Source organism: Oncorhynchus clarkii, chromosome 16 (assembly GCF_045791955.1).
Source record: "Oncorhynchus clarkii lewisi isolate Uvic-CL-2024 chromosome 16, UVic_Ocla_1.0, whole genome shotgun sequence".
NCBI classification, from domain to species: Eukaryota; Metazoa; Chordata; class Actinopteri; order Salmoniformes; family Salmonidae; genus Oncorhynchus; species Oncorhynchus clarkii.
In genome coordinates this window covers 68,717,716-68,735,165 of record NC_092162.1, presented here as the reverse complement: position 1 = coordinate 68,735,165, position 17,450 = coordinate 68,717,716, and the positions used below count along the sequence as shown (strand labels likewise).

Below are 17,450 nucleotides of genomic sequence, written 5' to 3'. Positions count from 1 at the left end.
CAGAGCTCTGTCCATACCCTAAAATAAAATACTTTCCCTACCCAGCCCTAACCCAATGTAGAATGTCGGGCTCGGTTCGAGTAAATTAGCTCTTATTGGTTGGTACCATTTGTATGTCTCTGCGTGCAGTTTGAAGAAAGTTGTCAACTAGCGTTCGCGCAATGCCTTTTTAAACGTATCTTCTGATAAACGCCTATGTATGCACACATTGTCAAGAATAATCAATCAAGTGCTTGAAACATGTAGGGCTAAAAACAGAATTACACCAAAATAAAGAAAACAAATATCCAAGTTTATTCACAAGATTTCACAATTCAAAACATTCCCAAATTAAACATCTGTAAACGTATCCAGATAGAAAAAGGTCCATTATTCCACTTTCTTGAAGACGATTCTGCCATCCCAACTCCTCATACTCTCTCAAGGGCCTCCAACATGATGATACTGTTTCCTCTGATTACCTACAGATCCGGGGGGGAAAAAATTACTTAATTTACTTTCAAAAAAATAAAAATGGTATGTGATAACATTGAGAATAAAAGCAAAATGTGTCTGTCCCCAGAGATAGTGTAGTTAACAACGCTGTTGGGTACTGACCACCATGCCTATGGTGTTCTGTATTCCCCCAGGGGCCATCTCCAAGCAGTCATCCATCACCAGGTTCATGAAGGGGTCAAATCCTCGCAGGACTCCTTGGACCTGCCTGCCACCGTTCAGCTTCACTGGAGGGAGAAAAACGTACAACTGTAAGAACAGTTGAGGCAGTAAGGCAGGGTTCCCCAAACTGGCTGCCCGCGGGCGGTTTCATATACACAAGACTGTAAAAACACCAGGAAATGAGCTTGAGTGATTTTAATAAGAAATCTGTTCAAGCATAGAGAGACACGTGATTGTATACCAATGTAAGCAAGGTTTGAAAATATATATTTTTTTGGGGTCAAACATGTGTTGGGCTTCTTGCAGTCTACAAATTATTTGTAATTATAAACTGGGTGGCTTGAGGTCAATGCTGATTGGCTGACAGACTTGTATACAACAGGTATGACAAAACATTTATTTTAACTGCTCTAATTATATTGTGATAGGTTTGGTTTTTGAGCTTTAATAATTATTAATCATTAGTTATAAAAGAGACATGAGGGGTACCATAATGAAGCTTGGGGAGGGGCTGAGTGCAGGGAAAACACGTGGCAGCACAGATAAGGGGAGGAACCATTTTAAGGACCAGATCACTCAACTCCCTGACAGACAATATTGATGCAATGTTTGGCGATAACGAGGAGACTCCACCCAAGGTGGGGTACGAATACTACCATGGATGAAACCATGTCTTTGTCTAATGCAGCTGTGTTGACCCTCAGGGCAGAATAAACTTGGTTTAAAGCTTGGGAGTTTGTACTCTGAAAAATAGAACCTAACAGTTGGTTACGAGTTTATAATAGCAATAAGGAATCTCAGGGGTTTGTGGCTATATGGCCAATATACCACGGCTAAGGGCTGTATCCAGGCACTCCGAGTTGCATTGTGTCTTGCTTAAGAACAGCCCTTAGCCGTGGTATATTTGGCCATATACCACACCCCTCGTGCCTTATTGCATTCCAGCCCACCTCGAACAGCCGCTCAAGAAAAAAAAAGAAAAAAGAAGAGAAAATAAATACAACGGCCAGTCGGCTAGTTGATGATCCCTGCGATAAGACAAGTTGGACCCACTTTTCATTTCAGTCCAACAAGTTATATGGCCAAGAAAATGTCAATTGGGTTTAGGGCTGGGTGATAATACATTAGGAAAGTATTCAAGCCCCTTCACTTTTTTCACATTTTGTTATGTTATAGCCGTATTATAAAATGGATTCAATGACCCCCCCCCCCCCCCCCCATGAATCTACACACAATAGGCCATAATGAAAAAGCAAAAACAGGTTTTTAAGAAATGTGCCAAAAACTGAAATATCACATTTACGTAAGTATTCAGACACTTTACTCAATACTTTGTTGAAGCACCTTGGGCAGCAATTATAGCCAAAACAACTGTATTTGGGGAGTTTATCCCAGTCTTCTCTACAGATCCTCTCAAGCTCAGTCAGCTATTTTCAGGTCTCTCCGGAGATGTTGGCTTGGGTTCAAGCCTGGGCAACTCAAGGACATTCAGAGACTTGTCCCAAAGCCACTCTACCATGAAGACCTGATCGGTGGAATGCTGCAGAGATGGTTGTCCTTCTGAAAGTTTCTCCCATCTCCACAGAGGAACTCTGGAGCTCTGTCAGAGTGACCATCAGGTTCTTGGTCACCTCCCTGACCAAGGCCCTTCTCCCACAATTGCTCAGTTTGGCCGCGCGGTCAGTTCTAGGAAGAGTCTTGATGGTTCCAAACTTCTTCCATTTAAGAATGGAGGTCACTGTATTTTTGGAGACCTTCGATGCTGCAGAAATGTTTTAGTACCCTTCCCCAGATCTGTGGCTCGACACAATCCTGTCTCTGAGCTCTACGAAAGAAGTCCTTTGACCCCATGGCTTGGTTTTTGCTCTGTCGTGCACTGTCAACTGAGGGACCTTAGACAGGTGTGTGCCTTTCCAAATCAGGCCCAATCAATTTAATTTACGTCAGGTGGACTCCAATCAAGTAACATCAAGGATGATCAATAGAAACAGGATGCACCTGAGCTCAATTGAGTCTCATAGCAAAGGGTCTGAATACTTGTGTAAATAAGGCATGTTTATATATATATGCAAGAATTTCTAAACTTGTGTTTTTTGTTGTTGTAAGGCTATAACGCAACAAAATGTGGAAATGGTCAAGGTACTTTTCCGAATGCACCATCAAATGAACGTTTTTCAAATGCCTGTATCGCAAGAATCAAGTTTGAAAAATGTTTTTTAATTTTTTTAATTTCACCCCTTTTTCTCCCCAATTTCGTGGTATCCAATTGTTGTAGTAGCTACTATCTTGTCTCATTGCTACAACTCCCGTACGGGAGAATGTCATGCGTCCTCCGATACACAACCCAACCAGCCGTACTGCTTCTTAACACAGTGCGCGTCCAACCCGGAAGCCAGCCGCACCAATGTGTCGGAGGCTACACCGTGCACCCGGCAACCTTGGCTAGCGCGCACTGCACCCGGCCCGCCACAGGAGTCGCTGGTGCGCGATGAGACAAAGAGATCCCTACCGAACAATCCCTCCCTAACCCGGACGACGCTAGGCCAATTGTGCGTCACCCCACGGACCTCCCGGTCGCGGCCGGTTACGACAGAGCCTGGGCGCGAACCCAGGGACTCTGATGGCACAGCTGGCGCTGCAGTACAGCGCCCTTAACCACTGCGCCACCCGGGAGGCTTAAAAAATGTTTTTATGAGCGTTTGTTTCTTTCAGGTCTCGTCTCCTTTGCTCCTTCTGTGCACCGTTCCACCCGGACACCACGCCCCCGTTCCACCCGGACACCACGCCCCGGTCCACCCGGACACCACGCCCCTAACTACAAAATATAAAAAGATGACCTCTTCCTCCCTGACAAGCAGTTTGAACTCGCTATTGTCAATTGAGGTTTGGTCCAAACGAAATCGGTTGGTAGCCCTTCTAAATGATACCCTCACGTCTCAGACATAAAAAAATACAGCGCAGACACAAAAAAACTTGTATGAATTAACATGATTGTGTTCACGTCCAGTTTGTTGCACACGGTATTGCAGCTAGCAGCATCTTATCCACATGATGTTGTGTTAGCCGTCTAGTCTGTTTTATACATGTGCAATGAGCATAAAAAAAATGCTCAATTATACAAGGAACTGGCAACTCGTTCTCATTCTGAAAAATAAGCATCATCTTATCCAGGTTGGAGCACTTGAATTCAACATCTAAACAAAATGAACAGGCCGTGTTGTTCAAACAGTTGGAGACAGACAGGAGGGTGTATTCATAACTGTTCTACCTTGTTAGCAAATCAAATAGATCCAAGCTGGCTAGACTTTAAAATATAAAAATATTAGCTGGCCAGTCACTAGCACGTGGGCTTGTGCTAGAGATATTGTTTATGAAAAGTGTTAATGTTCTAGAACACCTGCTACCTGAAGTTAGTCATTGTTATAGTTCTGATAAAATGCATAACAAAATAAATGAAAGCCAGAACAGTGATGGTAAAAAGCAGGTTAAAAAGCAGGGTTTGTTGTTGACATTTTTTGTTTTTTTTCAAACTTAAAATGCAGATCTAAAATGCTTCTTATTGTACATTTTGCTTGGCTTCAGTCAGAGTTCCTGCTAAATCATGAATGTAAACGGACACATTCCGTGCTACTTATCTTCGCTCTCATCATTGGATCACCAGACAATTCTCTGACTGATGTGTAGGCATTTTTTTCTCCAGTACATTCCTCCGATAGCAAATTAAAATGCAAAATTAACTTCAAGCAAAACATTAGCAAATGTAGCTAGCTACATTCTGTGATAAACATTAGAAATATGATGGCCTGATCATTTTTGGCAAAAAAAAAAAATGTATACATTTAAATAAAATAAAAACTTGCCTTTTCATTGTAAGCAATGTTCTCTCTCATTTTTTCCAGCACTGAGCAAATTTCAGGTCTGCAGAGCGCAAACTTGAATGTGAAAATTGTGCGCGCTTACTTGGAACACTGAAGCTGTACCCCCTTTAAGTTACATTTAAGAGCGACAGTGGCTATTTGATCATAATGTAGACCTAACAGAGTGGCCTACCATAAGAAACAATGGAGAAAATGCATCCCATAACATTTTAACATGGAAATAGCTGTTCTATCATTCAGCCTACAGTAGCAGCCCATGTGTGGCGTTCAATGTAGGTCTACATTCCATGAGACTTTTGAAAAAAATAAAAAATAAACATGCAGGGCTTGACCTTTAACCTGTTTCTCCACTTGTCCTTCAGACAAGGTGACTGAAAATGTTGTTGTTTGATGCAAGAAACCACTTTATAAAACGCATTATTCACATAACATTATTACAGATTATCAGACAAATGGCTCCCTCTGCGTATTGGCTACATAGCTTATTCAAGCCTGTCTCAAAATACAACACTTCCCCTTTAAGACTGAAATAAATGCTCTTTAATAAGGGACTCACTTTTTGAAGATGTCTAGAAATGTACATGTTTTGTGCTTTTGTAAGATGCAATCACTGCTCCACTGCCGACTAGATATTATCTATAACTGGGCTAATAACTCACCACTAGCAAAGGATATGAACAAATGTGCACACGTGGCTACATACAGCTCTCGCTTTGATCTCAAAATAAGCGCATCTACTCACAACCGCTCATGGTGTAAACACAGTCCAGTTCAAAGTGAACGGCACAGATCCATATTTGACAATGGTCTAGTTGCATACTCCAATCCATTGTGCCTACAACAAAATCTCATGCATAGTTTTTTTTTTTTGTTAGGCTGCATTTAAAAAGTGGCTAATATTGCACTGAATTGATCACAATAACCCACAGTAAAGGGAAACGTTGATAGTGTTAACGGAGAAAACTCTAGAAAGTTGAGGAGTTCAATCTTGTGCTTCTCTGCGCAGGATGCTATTTCTAATGCCAGGTAGCTCAGCGCAGCTTAGAGGGAACATTGAATTGGCAGGAGACATTGATTGTAAGCCAATTTCCTCCTGTATAGCTGCTAGGCAAAACAGAGATGCACTTCTGTTGTCATCTGATGAAAATACTCCTCAATGTGTTGCACTAGTGTTGTTTAGAAAAACTATATAGTTGCTCGCCCCTTAACACTCAATTGTTGGCAACTTTTTTAAAACATTTTAAATAACACTATTGACTTTATGTAAAATGCAGGCGAATTTCGTTAAAATATATATTTAAAGGCCTGCATTTTGAAAATGCAGATTTCTGAAAGCTAATGCAACCCCTGTAAACAAGTGGGTCTTATCTTATGGTTGTAGAAGGCTTATATTTAACCTAGGTATAATTCTACAAGCCCTGAATTCATTAGATTATTCCTGATTGTTTGACCTTTATTCTCTATATAAGCTTTGTTGCACAATTTATTTATTTTTTACAATTATGTAGATACAATACAGATACAAAAGTATGTGGACACCCCTTCAAAATCAGCAGATTTGGCTATTTCAGCAAAGCCCGTTGCTGACAGGTGTATAAAATCGAGCACACAGCCACGCAATCTCTATAGACAAACATTGGCAGTAGAATGGCCCGTACCGAAGAGCTCAGCGACTTTCAACATGGCACCTTCATAGGATGCCACCTTCGCAAAGAGTAAGTTAGTGAGATTTCTGCCCTGCTAGAGCTGCCCCGGTCAACTTTAAGTGCTGTTATTGTGAAGTGGAAACGTTTATTTAACAAGGCAAGTCAATTAAGAGCACATTTTTATTTACCATGACAGCCTACCTCGGCCAAACCCTAACCTGGACGACGCTGGGCCAGTTGTGCGCCGCCCTATGGGACTCCCAATCACGGCCAGTTGTGATACAGCCTGGAATTGAACCAGGGTCAGTAGTGACGCCTCTAGCACTGAGATGCAGTGCCTTAAACCGCCGCGCCACTCGGGAGCAACAAAGGCACGTTTAGGAGCAACAACGGCCCAGCCGTGATGCGGTAGGCCACATAGAACGGACCACTGAAGCACGTAAAAATCATATGTCCACAGTTGCAACACTCACTACAAAGTTCCAAACCGCCTCTAGAAGTAAAGTCGGCACAAACTGTTCGACGGGAGCTTAATGAAATGGGTTTCCATGGCAGAGCAGCTGCACACAACCCTGAGATCACCATGCGCAATGCCAAGCGTCGGCTGGAATGGTGTAAAGGTCACCGCAATTGGACCCTGGAGCAGTGGAAACACGTTCCCTGGAGTGATGACAGAATAATCTGGGTTTGGCGGATGCCAGGAGAACGCTACCTGCCCCAATGCATAGTGCCAACTGTAAAGTTTGGTGGATGCGGCATAATGGTCTGGAATGTTTTTCGTAGGTTCGGGCTAGGCCCCTTAGTGGGGCGACAGGTAGCCTAGTGCCTAGGTATCCTAGAGCGTCGGGCCAGTAACCGAAAGGTTGCAAGATCGAATCCCGAGCTGACAAGGTAAAAATCTGTCGTTCTGCCCCTGAATGAGGCAGTTAACCCACTGTTCCTAGGCCGCCATTGAAAATAAGAATTTGTTCTTAACTGACTTGCCTAGTTAAATAAAGGTTAAATAAAATTAAAATAAAGTTAGTTCCAAGGAAGTGAAATCGTAACGCTACAGCATACATTCTAGGCAATTCTGTGCTTCCAACTTTGTGGCCACTGTTTGGGGAAGGCCCTTTCCTGTTTCTGCATGACAATGCCCCCGTGCACAATGCGAGGTCCATACAGAAATAGTTTGTCAAGATGAGTGTGGACGAACTTCACTGGCCTGAACAGTCCCCTTACATCAGCCCCATCTAACAACTTTGAGATGATTTGGAACACCTATTATTGCAAAACATCAGTTCCCGACCTCCCTAATGCTCGTGTCTGAATGGAAGAACGTCCCCGCAGCAATGTTCCAACATTTAGTAGATGATTGGAGCCTGTTGTAGCAACAAAAGGGGCACCAACTCTTTATTAATGCCTGTGATGTTGGAATGAGATGTTCGACAAGCAGGTGTCCACATAGTATGTATTGTGAGCTACCCATAATCTACATGTGATTTTAAGGCTATTTGGCCCAGCCCTAATTGGATTTGTCAACATTAGTCTCAACTCTGCAAGCAAAGAGATGAGGTTTGTCCGTTCAACTCAGCAGAACCATAAACACTCAGAATCGGTACTCACATGAAAGCTTCTTGTCCATGAATCTGAAATGGGGGAAAAAAATGTATTAGTTGCTAATAGAGATCGCAACGCCCCCGATTGTATGGCTATACAAGAGACGGTTTGGCTCTGGTCCATGGCTCTGATTTTCACTAGAAGATGGACAATAACTAGTTTTTCACTAAAGCATCAAAGGTTTTTAAAATAAAACATTTTTACACAAGAGATCCACATAGCACGTTGGGGACGATGAAAACGGAAATGCTATTCATTTTCAATAAAGAAAGCGAAGTGGGCTGGAGAACCTTTGAGAAAAAAAATGGAATAAACTAAACATTATTCAAATACTCCGCGACATCGGGTCGTGATTGACCAATCGAAGCTCACAATGGCTTCCAAGACCTAACTAGATTGGCTGTTGATACCGAAAGTTGGAATTCTTGCTCCCACAACAGTGCGAAACTAAATGTGGCTATCAGTATAACTTAGTGGATCATACAGAAATTCTCCATTCTAACATTTTAATCAGACAAGAGCGCAGAGGCAACTCGTTGTCGTTGAGCCGTTCATAATACTGACACTTAATGATATTCGTACATCAATTAAATGTCAATGAATGCATGGTTTAGTTATCTAACCGTTTCATTCAATGACTAACGTTAGCTAGCCATTTTACTAGCCACAACAGTGTTAACTAGTTGCCGACTACCGGTAGCTTTGTGCTAGCGCGTAGCTACCTATGTTAGCTTGCTAGCCACATTATCTCAAATAAACAGCGAAATATTAGAAATTACACTGGATCGAAAACCAACTATGAATATGTATTTTTTGTTTGTTTTAATAACTCACTTTTTCAACTCTGGTGGGTGTGCTTTACTCATGTTTCTTCTTTTTGTTGAGGGCCTTCAGCTCGTGAGACTTCCTTTTGTGAAAAAAAGAGAAAGCATGCGCAACGACCGGAACCGGAAAACGTATTCTTCTTCTACGATATAATGGCGTTCCGCAAACTAACGTTTAAGGTGCATGCCGTCACCTACTGTGCTGGAGTGTGTGGTCAATTGCGGTTTACAACATTAGTTCCACATTTCTAAATCCTCCTACCTAACTCTGTACTTCAAATAACCTCATGCAAACTTCCTCTAACATAAGCGAGCACGTCGCTGCTCTACTGTATGGGAGTAGATCATTGAGGAGTTCTCTCTTTATATAAATTGCAGAACTACCTGGACAGAAAAGTTGTTTGAAATGTGTGCCTATTTACTAGGGTAGCCTAGTGGTTAGAGCGTTGGACTAGTAACCGGAAGATTGCAAGTTCAAACCCCCGAGTTGACAATCTGTCGTTCTGCCCCTGAACAGGCAGTTAACCCACTGTTCCTAGGCTGTCATTGAAAATAAGAATTTGTTCTTAACTGACTTGCCTAGTTAAATAAATAAAATTTCTCACTCTCTATAAATCTGAATTATTTATTGATTGAGGGTAGTTTCACGATCTGCAATCAGTGTAAAAACGTGCCACGTAAATCAACAAATCACATTTTACAATGCAGGGCAGTGAGACATGTGAACAACTCTTCAAGCCCAAGATCCTTTCTTATGTTGTAATGGATATCGTGTATATATAGACAGTATTGTGTCAATTTAATAATATAGCAATGTTGTTGTTTTCTGTAACAAGATTAATGGAGTCAACACAAAACATCATGGGAGAATACTTTTAATGAGGTATTTTCTAAGACAAGGTTGCTAACTCGGGACACAAAAGGCACTTTCCAGAAGTAGAAACTTAAAACCCTTTTTTTCTCCAAATAAAACATGACTTTCTTTTAAAAAAGGTAGACTCAGCGATATGACGTAGACGCAGAAAGTAAAACAGCATATAGTGTGTCTATTTCCACAACAACTAAGAGAGTGTTGAAGCTCAAGGTCTCCCTTGAAGCCTTATTTTCTTCTGTTTTTTGGTTTACTAAACTGCAGAAAATAAATGGATAACCTGGTAAACTCATTTCTAACCAACAGTAGCAGCAAGGTTGCAATCACTGCTTCTTTTGCATAATATCCATGTTATATTACATCACATTGTCTTAACTGGCTCCATGAGTATGCATCTCACACAGACAGACGGACAGAGATAAATAATTAGTAAATTAATGCTAAATCAGTGTCACACAAGTCCAATGTCATCAAGAGTTAAAAAATTAAATGTAAAAAAAGGTTTCCTGTACCAAATAAAAAAAAATCTAAAAGTTCAATGTTTTTCCACCGCATTTTCAACTCTTACCAATAGTTTTGTCACAAAATGGTAGTAGGTACAAGACGCACCGGTTTGTGTCAAGAACTGTAACGCTGCAGGGTTTTTCACGCTCAACAGTTTCCCCGTGTGTATCAGGAATGGTCCATCACCCAAAAGGACATTCAGCCAACTTGACACAACTGTGGGAAGCATTGGAGTCAACATGGGACAGCATCCCTGTGGAACACTTTCAACACCTTGTAGAGTCCATGGCCTGACGAATTGAGACTGTTCTGAGGGCAAAAGGAGAGGGGGGGCATCTCAATATCAGGAAGGAGTTCATAGTGTTTGTTATACTCCGTGTATCTTTCCACACTGTGAGGTTGGAATAATACTGTGAAATTCTGAAAATTATGATAATGCCCTTTTAGTTGTTTGGAAAGACCGCCTGAAATGTCTGTTTTTGGTGTCATGGAGTAAATTTGTGTGGGGTAAATTAATTAATAGCCAATAAGAAAGAGTTCCAAACCTCAATCCCAATAACAGCTTTCAGTTTTCCCCTCCCCACTCAGACCACTTCCAGACAGTCCTAGCTAAATTCTTGCTTGAGAAATTGCTCTTTGCTAAGAAGCTATTTTTGTTCCATTTTGACCATTTGAATTGAAATCAAATAACACAGTGAGGTATTGTTAACCAGAGATTTTAAAAAACTGCTGCAGCAACAAAACTAAATGAGTTATTGCGTATATTCATTTAATTTAAACCATATTGACAAATGGATGGTTGGATCCGATCCAACATTTGTAAAGGAATATAAAAGGTCTAAATGAAGAGGATTTAGGATCAAGAGGATTTAGGCCTAGTAAGACTGTTTCTGTACTGCTTTCACAGCGTACCACTGTTGGTCAGTCACAAAATTAATGGTATCAGACAGCGCACACACACAAAAAAAAAATGTTTTGTTGCAACTTGAATCGCGTGTTGATATGAATTACATTCAAACAGCTATTCTGGTGAGTGGTCTAAACATATTTTTAAATGTACATGAACACATAATATTTTCTTGGGAACTCAGTACAGCTTGTTAAAAAAACAAAAAAGGAAGAGTACATCATCTCACATTTTGCTGTCAGGGTCATAAATTGCTCCCTTCCTCATCGCCACTGTCAACGAGGTGATCTTGGCAATGTTGTAAGAAAGTGTCCAGTGTTACAAAAGCCTTCAAGCAGGGAACACAATGGTAGGCCCTCCGAAGCTTGGCCCCAGGCTTCTTAGAGATACCTATGCCCTGACTGCACACGCTGCAGTGTCTCATAATCCCTGTAGGCTGATGCAGCTCCTCATGCTCCTTCAGAGCAGACTGCAAAGAAAACACCTCAGCACAAGACGGGCAAGGAAACTCTCCCTCTTCTTCTGGAATTTTCTTTGGTCTCCCTCTGCTAGCCTTGACCAATGTTCCTCCCACCTTCCGTGATATGTTGCCTTTAGGCTTTTTTGGCGTCTTCTCAGCTAACTTGGTCTCCTTGGCTGCTTTCCCAACCTGCTGAACATGGCTTGGTGGTTCTCGACTATGATTCTTGACGTGTGCTTTAAGTGACAAATGGTGCAAGAACACTTTACCACAAACGTCACATGAGTAAGTCTCTCTTTTCCTCCGCTTGCTAATCAGTGGCCTTGGATCTCTTCTGATATCCTTCTCTCTGCTGTGGGACTCTTGTCTGTGCAAGTACAGCTTGGCAGTGCTTAGGAAGACCCTGTCACAGGAACGACAGGAGAGGAGCTGGCTCTTTCTGCCTCTTCTTTTTGGTTGGGGTGGCCCAGCCATCTGCTTCGATAATCTATGAACCCCATTTGTGCATCCTCCTTTTAGTAGAGGACACTTGGAGATGATCCACTCCTTCCGATGGGTGGATCGCTGATGGCATGCAAGGCCAGCCCCTGAGCGAAACCTCTTGGCGCAAAGTGGGCATTGACTTGGCCTGTCAGGATCTGGGGCACTAGTGGCATCAGTTGGGGGAGAGTCAGGGGGAGAGGAGTCCAAGATGGCAGATTCAGGCGAGGGAGAGTCCGCAGGAGGGCTGACAACTTTTGCAGTTTGCGTGGCAGATTTACTACAGCCAGCCTGCTGATGGCGAAGCAGAGATTGCTTTTGGCTAAAGCTTTTACCACACGGAGCACAGGCATATGATCTGCTATCATGATGGTGGGACTGGTGATAAAGGGACTTATCCCGGACACTCTGAGAGTCTGAGGTTGAAGCCTTGCACGCACTGCATGGAGCACCTAGCTGGGTTTTACCACAACAGACCTGACAAGGAGCAGCATCACGAATGCACTTGTGCAACTGCAAAGAGGATAGGAGAGAGAACTCTTTGCCACAGGAAAAGCAGCAATGACACTTACGTAAGGCATGCTCTCCCTGCTGGTGGTGCAATAACTCAGCCATGTCAGAGAATCCCTGGCTGCACTGTGCGCACACACACGGGCACACATCAGGCAGTAGTTGGTTTTGGCTTTGACTATCTTGCTTTTGTGCAACAAGTTTTGCCAGCTTTGTTAGAGTGTCTGAGGCAGGCTTAGACCGAGCAAACGACTCCTGAACTCTTGTAGTGTTCCAACTGCAGGGAACTGCATCCATCTTCAACCAAGGCACCTATTTGGGAGGTACAGAGGACAGTATATTAGACATGTTCATCATCCTGATAAGGGAAAACTTAGCTATAGCCTACAAAACATTTCCCTGGTCTCTCTTTTTATAGCACTAATGGTTGGCTGCAGATACAGGCTGTATATCTGTCACCCTCTCTGTAGCTTAGCTGCTATTGCAACAGGATAGTTGGTTCAAATCGCGGGACCACCCATACGTAAAATCTATGCACGCGTGACTAAATGGTTCTGGATAAAAGCGTTTGCTAAATGGTATATTCCCCCTTGACGCGTAGCTACCAATGATAGTCCATGAGGCAGACCCCCAAATTTGGGCCGTCAGACTTGGACCGATGTTGTCTCATAGGGATTTTTTTTCAAGGTTTATGTCCCTTAGTTGGAAAATGCGTGTGCAATCATTCTTTCTTTCTTTCATCCCTCCATCCACTTATATTTTCCCCATATGACAAACAATGTCATTATATGAAATATGGCTGCCAAATAACTCAATGGGGTCTTATTGGCTTTCACATGGCGATACCTGTATGAAATATAATTGTAGTTAGCATAGAAATATCTTAAAATGTTCATAGTGACCAAAATACATAACCACATGAGCCAGGTGTGCCATATTTTTACAAATTTAACTAGGCAAGTCAGTTAAGAACAAATTCTAATTTACAATGACAGCCTACCCCGGCCAAACCCTAACGATGCTGTGCAAATTGTGTGACGCCCTATGGGACTCCTAATCACGGCCGGTTGTGATACAGCCTGGAATCGAACCAGGGTCTGTAGTGATGCCACTGAGATGCAGTGCCTTGGACCGCTGCACCACTCGGGAGCCCCATACAGTGGGGAGAACAAGTATTTGAAACCTGCAAAATCGGCAGTGTATTCCTACTTACAAAGCATGTAGAGGTCTGTAATTTTTTTACCATAGGTACACTTCAACTGTGAGAGACGGAATCTAAAACAAAAATCCAGAAAATCACATTGTATGATTTTTAAGTAATTCATTTGCATTTTATTGCATGACATAAGTATTTGATCACCTACCAACCAGTAAGGATTCTGTCTCTCACGGACCTGTTAGTTTTTCTTTAAGAAGCCCCCTGTTCTCCACTCATTACCTGTATTAACTTCACCTGTTTGAACTCGTTACCTGTATAAAAGACACCTGTCCACACACTCAATCAAACAGACTCCAACCTCTCCACAATGGCCAAGACCAGTGAGCTGTGTAAGGACGTCAGGGATAAAATTGTAGACCTGCACAAGGCTGGGATGGGCTACAGGACAATAGGCAAGCAGCTTGGTGAGAAGGCAACAACTGTTGGCGCAATTATTAGAAAATGGAAGTTCAAGACGACGGTCAATCACCCTCGGTCTGGGGCGCCATGCAAGATCTCACCTCGTGGGGCATCAATGATCATGAGGAAGGTGAGGGATCAGCCCAGAACTACACTGCAGGACCTGGTCAATGACCTGAAGAGAGCTGGGACCACAGTCTCAAAGAAAACCATTAGTAACACACTACGCCGTCATGGATTAAAATCCTGCAGCGCACGCAAGGTCCCCCTGTTCAAGCCAGCGCATGTCCAGGCCCATCTGAAGTTTGCCAATGACCATCTGGATGATCCAGAGGAGGAATGGGAGAAGGTCATGTGGTCTGAGACAAAAATAGAGCTTTTTAGTCTAAACTCCACTCGCTGTGTTTGGAGGAAGAAGAAGGATGAGTACAACCCCAAGAACACCATCCCAACCGTGAAGCATGGAGGTGGAAACATCATTCTTTGGGGATGCTTTTCTGTAAAGGGGACAGGACGACTGCACCGTATTGAGGGGAGGATGGATGGGGCCATGTATCACGAGATCTTGGCCAACAACTGCCTTCCTTCAGTAAGAGCATTGAAGATGGGTCGTGGCTGGGTCTTCCAGCATGACAACGACCCGAAACACACAGCCAGGACAACTAAGGAGTGGCTCCGTAAGAAGCATCTCAAGGTCCTGGAGTGGTCTAGCCAATCTCCAGACCTGAACCCAATAGAACATCTTTGGAGAGAGCTGAAAGTCCATATTGCACAGCGACAGCCCCGAAACCTGAAGGACCTGGAGAAGGTCTGTATGGAGGAGTGGGCTAAAATCCCTGCTGCAGTGTGTGCAAACCTGGTCAAGAACTACAGGAAACGATAATCTCTAATTGCAAACAGGTTTCTGTACCAAATTAAGTTCTGCTTTTCTGATGTATCAAATACTTGTGTCATGCAATAAAATGCAAATTAATTACTTAAAAATCATACAATGTGATTTTCTGGATTTTTGTTTTAGATTCCGTCTCTCACAGTTGAAGTGTACCAATGATAAAAATTACAGACCTCTACATGCTTTGTAAGTAGAAAAACCTGCAAAGTCAGCAGTGTCTCAAATTCTTGTTCTCCCTACTGTGTGTGTATATATAAGGATGTTAAATTATTCACAGAATTCTGGTAAGAATGTGCCCAAAACAGCAGAGGACTAGAACCTTGCTGCATACATTACAATGTAAAGATTCCACAGTAATGCCAATAGGTTTTCATGGGATTGTAAGAGCAGCAAACCATTACACATGGTTAGTCTAAATGACAATGTGTTCTTACTTTGGGGCCATAGCAGATAGGTCTGTTACTACAATACTAAAAGTAATGTAATTGGCCTCAACAGGCCCAACATTGGATTTTACTACTGTACATTGCAATGGAATGGTTAATATTCCTAAAAAAAAAAATCTGAATAATTTGACAACTTTACATAATCTGGCTCATGTGGTTGTGTATTCTACATCACTATATGAACATTAAGATATTTCTGTGCATACTTTTATATTTCATACAGGTATCGCCATGTGAAATGATCCAATAAGACCCCATTGAGTTATTTGGCAGCCATATTGGGAAAAGGATTCTGTAGGATTAAGGGGAAGTTAATGGCTGAATTCTGTGATGGCCCGATATGTACAAATCCTTTTTTAAACCCCTGTTCTAGCCGTGTGGGCAATTTGGTGCCTCTGTCAAGTTGAAATTCAAAAATATAGCTGCCCCATTACATGGAATTCTATGGCTAAGCATCCACCATTTTAAATGTCACAATATATATTTTCAGAAGTTAGAACCACTTGTCAAACAAAAGTTTAAAATGAATCAGGGTTTCTGTCTAAAGCCATTTTTATACAGGTAATGCTGACATGTACCCTAGAGATCAAAGGTTACATTTCTGTTGACCTGAACATTCTGGAAATGTGTATCTAAGCTTTCCACTGAGATATGATTCAAGGGTATAAGTGAGCAATAACTTGTTGTATAGCTACTGACATAAGGTAAAAATTGAATCCCAGCAGCCACTGCAAATGTGGCTAGCTGGGTGGTAGCCCAATGATAGACTAAAGGAGCCTAACATTACTCCTTATAGTGTAAGACCATTACATGTTTTGTTATAAAGGCAAATTTACTCAATGCCAAAACAGCCAAATACTTCATCTAAATGTTAATTGATTGTCAATTGCGGTACGGCTCTAGAAACATAATCCCTCTACTTTCAAATCCTATCAAAATAATTTCACAAACGCAAAATACACACTACTTGTACACTGTTTTAACACCGTTGCAGCCGACAGTATTTGTCAGTAACACATTCGTGAAGAACATATTCTGATAACACACAGGTGTTCGGAGACGCAGGTAGTTACAATTAGCCCAGGTAGTCCACTATCTTCAGTCCGTTTTCTGTAAACAAGTGCTATATAACATGGAAATATAACCCGTGTCGGAATCCTATAAAAATGATGTGTTATCAATTTAACCTTTAGTTGTTTAAAAAAACAAGATTTCTCCCTGCCATGAAAGATAAGGGCCGTATGTTTCCAAAACCGCGATGCGTTTTAATGTTCAGACCGAGCGTCAGGGCTCTTAACAAAACGCCTTCGTCCAATGACTTCTGTGTGATGTAATGGTAGGTGAGTGTAGGCATTTCCCCATTTCTAAACGACTGAAAAGCTTTACCGCCTGTATAGCAACAACAACAAAAACAGGCTACGTGCAGTGATAACCTGGTAATAAAGCAAATCGAATGAAACATTATGCAGGAAATCGCTATTGCTACTAGCGTTAACTAGGTTATTAACCTGAACTCCACGATTTAGGATGTCACAAATGTACGTTTGTATACACACACACACACATGTATTGTTATTCGTAATTGCGGGCTGATCTTTGGGTGCTCAAATCAGTAGTTAAAAAAAAAAAAAAAACATTTAGTGAGGTCCACACTAATGTTACTGTTAGCCATCGAAATTGTGGAGTTTAGTCGGCTAACTAGCTAGCTAAAACAAGGCAGAATGTTAAAACATGCAACCCAATTAGCCTACCTTTTTTGGTCAAACAAATCTGAATATTGGCGACATATCAGTTTCCAACAAGTTTAATGGAAGTCATTTATTTTATTTTTTTAAGATAAATACTTGGATACCAAAACGTTGTTTTCATTTCCGTGCAGCACCGTAGCCATGTGTTCCAAAGTGAAGCCAAGTTGTTTGTGTACTTTTGAGCTTTGGTAGGACTACAAAACTTTGCATTCTGGTACTTTCTTTTCGACCAATGAGGCATTCAAGAACACAAATGGCTTCAGGAAAGTTGGTAATAATGGTAGAGTTGAACCCCATGGTTTATGATTAGAGAATGAAGTGCACAGTAAAATATTAAAATATTAGATTTATCCAGAGAGTATATAAAAACACCAGATTTAGTATGTACATTCAAAGTGTTGCAACGTGTA

At 41.8% G+C, this 17,450-nt stretch overlaps 2 protein-coding genes across 2 annotated transcripts; both read right to left on the bottom strand.

The window, feature by feature from the left end:
• Positions 1 to 271: 271 nt before the first annotated feature.
• Positions 272 to 8,736, bottom strand: LOC139368977 (small nuclear ribonucleoprotein polypeptide G). Its single transcript, XM_071108511.1, has 4 exons — positions 8,615 to 8,736; positions 7,787 to 7,809; positions 598 to 722; positions 272 to 461 (listed from the first exon to the last, which is right to left on the bottom strand). Exons 1-4 carry the CDS (start codon positions 8,644 to 8,646, stop codon positions 411 to 413), a joined length of 231 nt encoding a protein of 76 aa, XP_070964612.1. The 5' UTR covers positions 8,647 to 8,736; the 3' UTR covers positions 272 to 410.
• Positions 8,737 to 9,463: 727 nt separating this feature from the next.
• On the bottom strand, positions 9,464 to 17,166 carry LOC139368972 (zinc finger protein 14). Its single transcript, XM_071108503.1, has 2 exons — positions 17,044 to 17,166; positions 9,464 to 12,648 (listed from the first exon to the last, which is right to left on the bottom strand). Exon 2 carries the CDS (start codon positions 12,631 to 12,633, stop codon positions 11,131 to 11,133), a length of 1,503 nt encoding a protein of 500 aa, XP_070964604.1. The 5' UTR covers positions 12,634 to 12,648; positions 17,044 to 17,166; the 3' UTR covers positions 9,464 to 11,130.
• Positions 17,167 to 17,450: the final 284 nt, after the last annotated feature.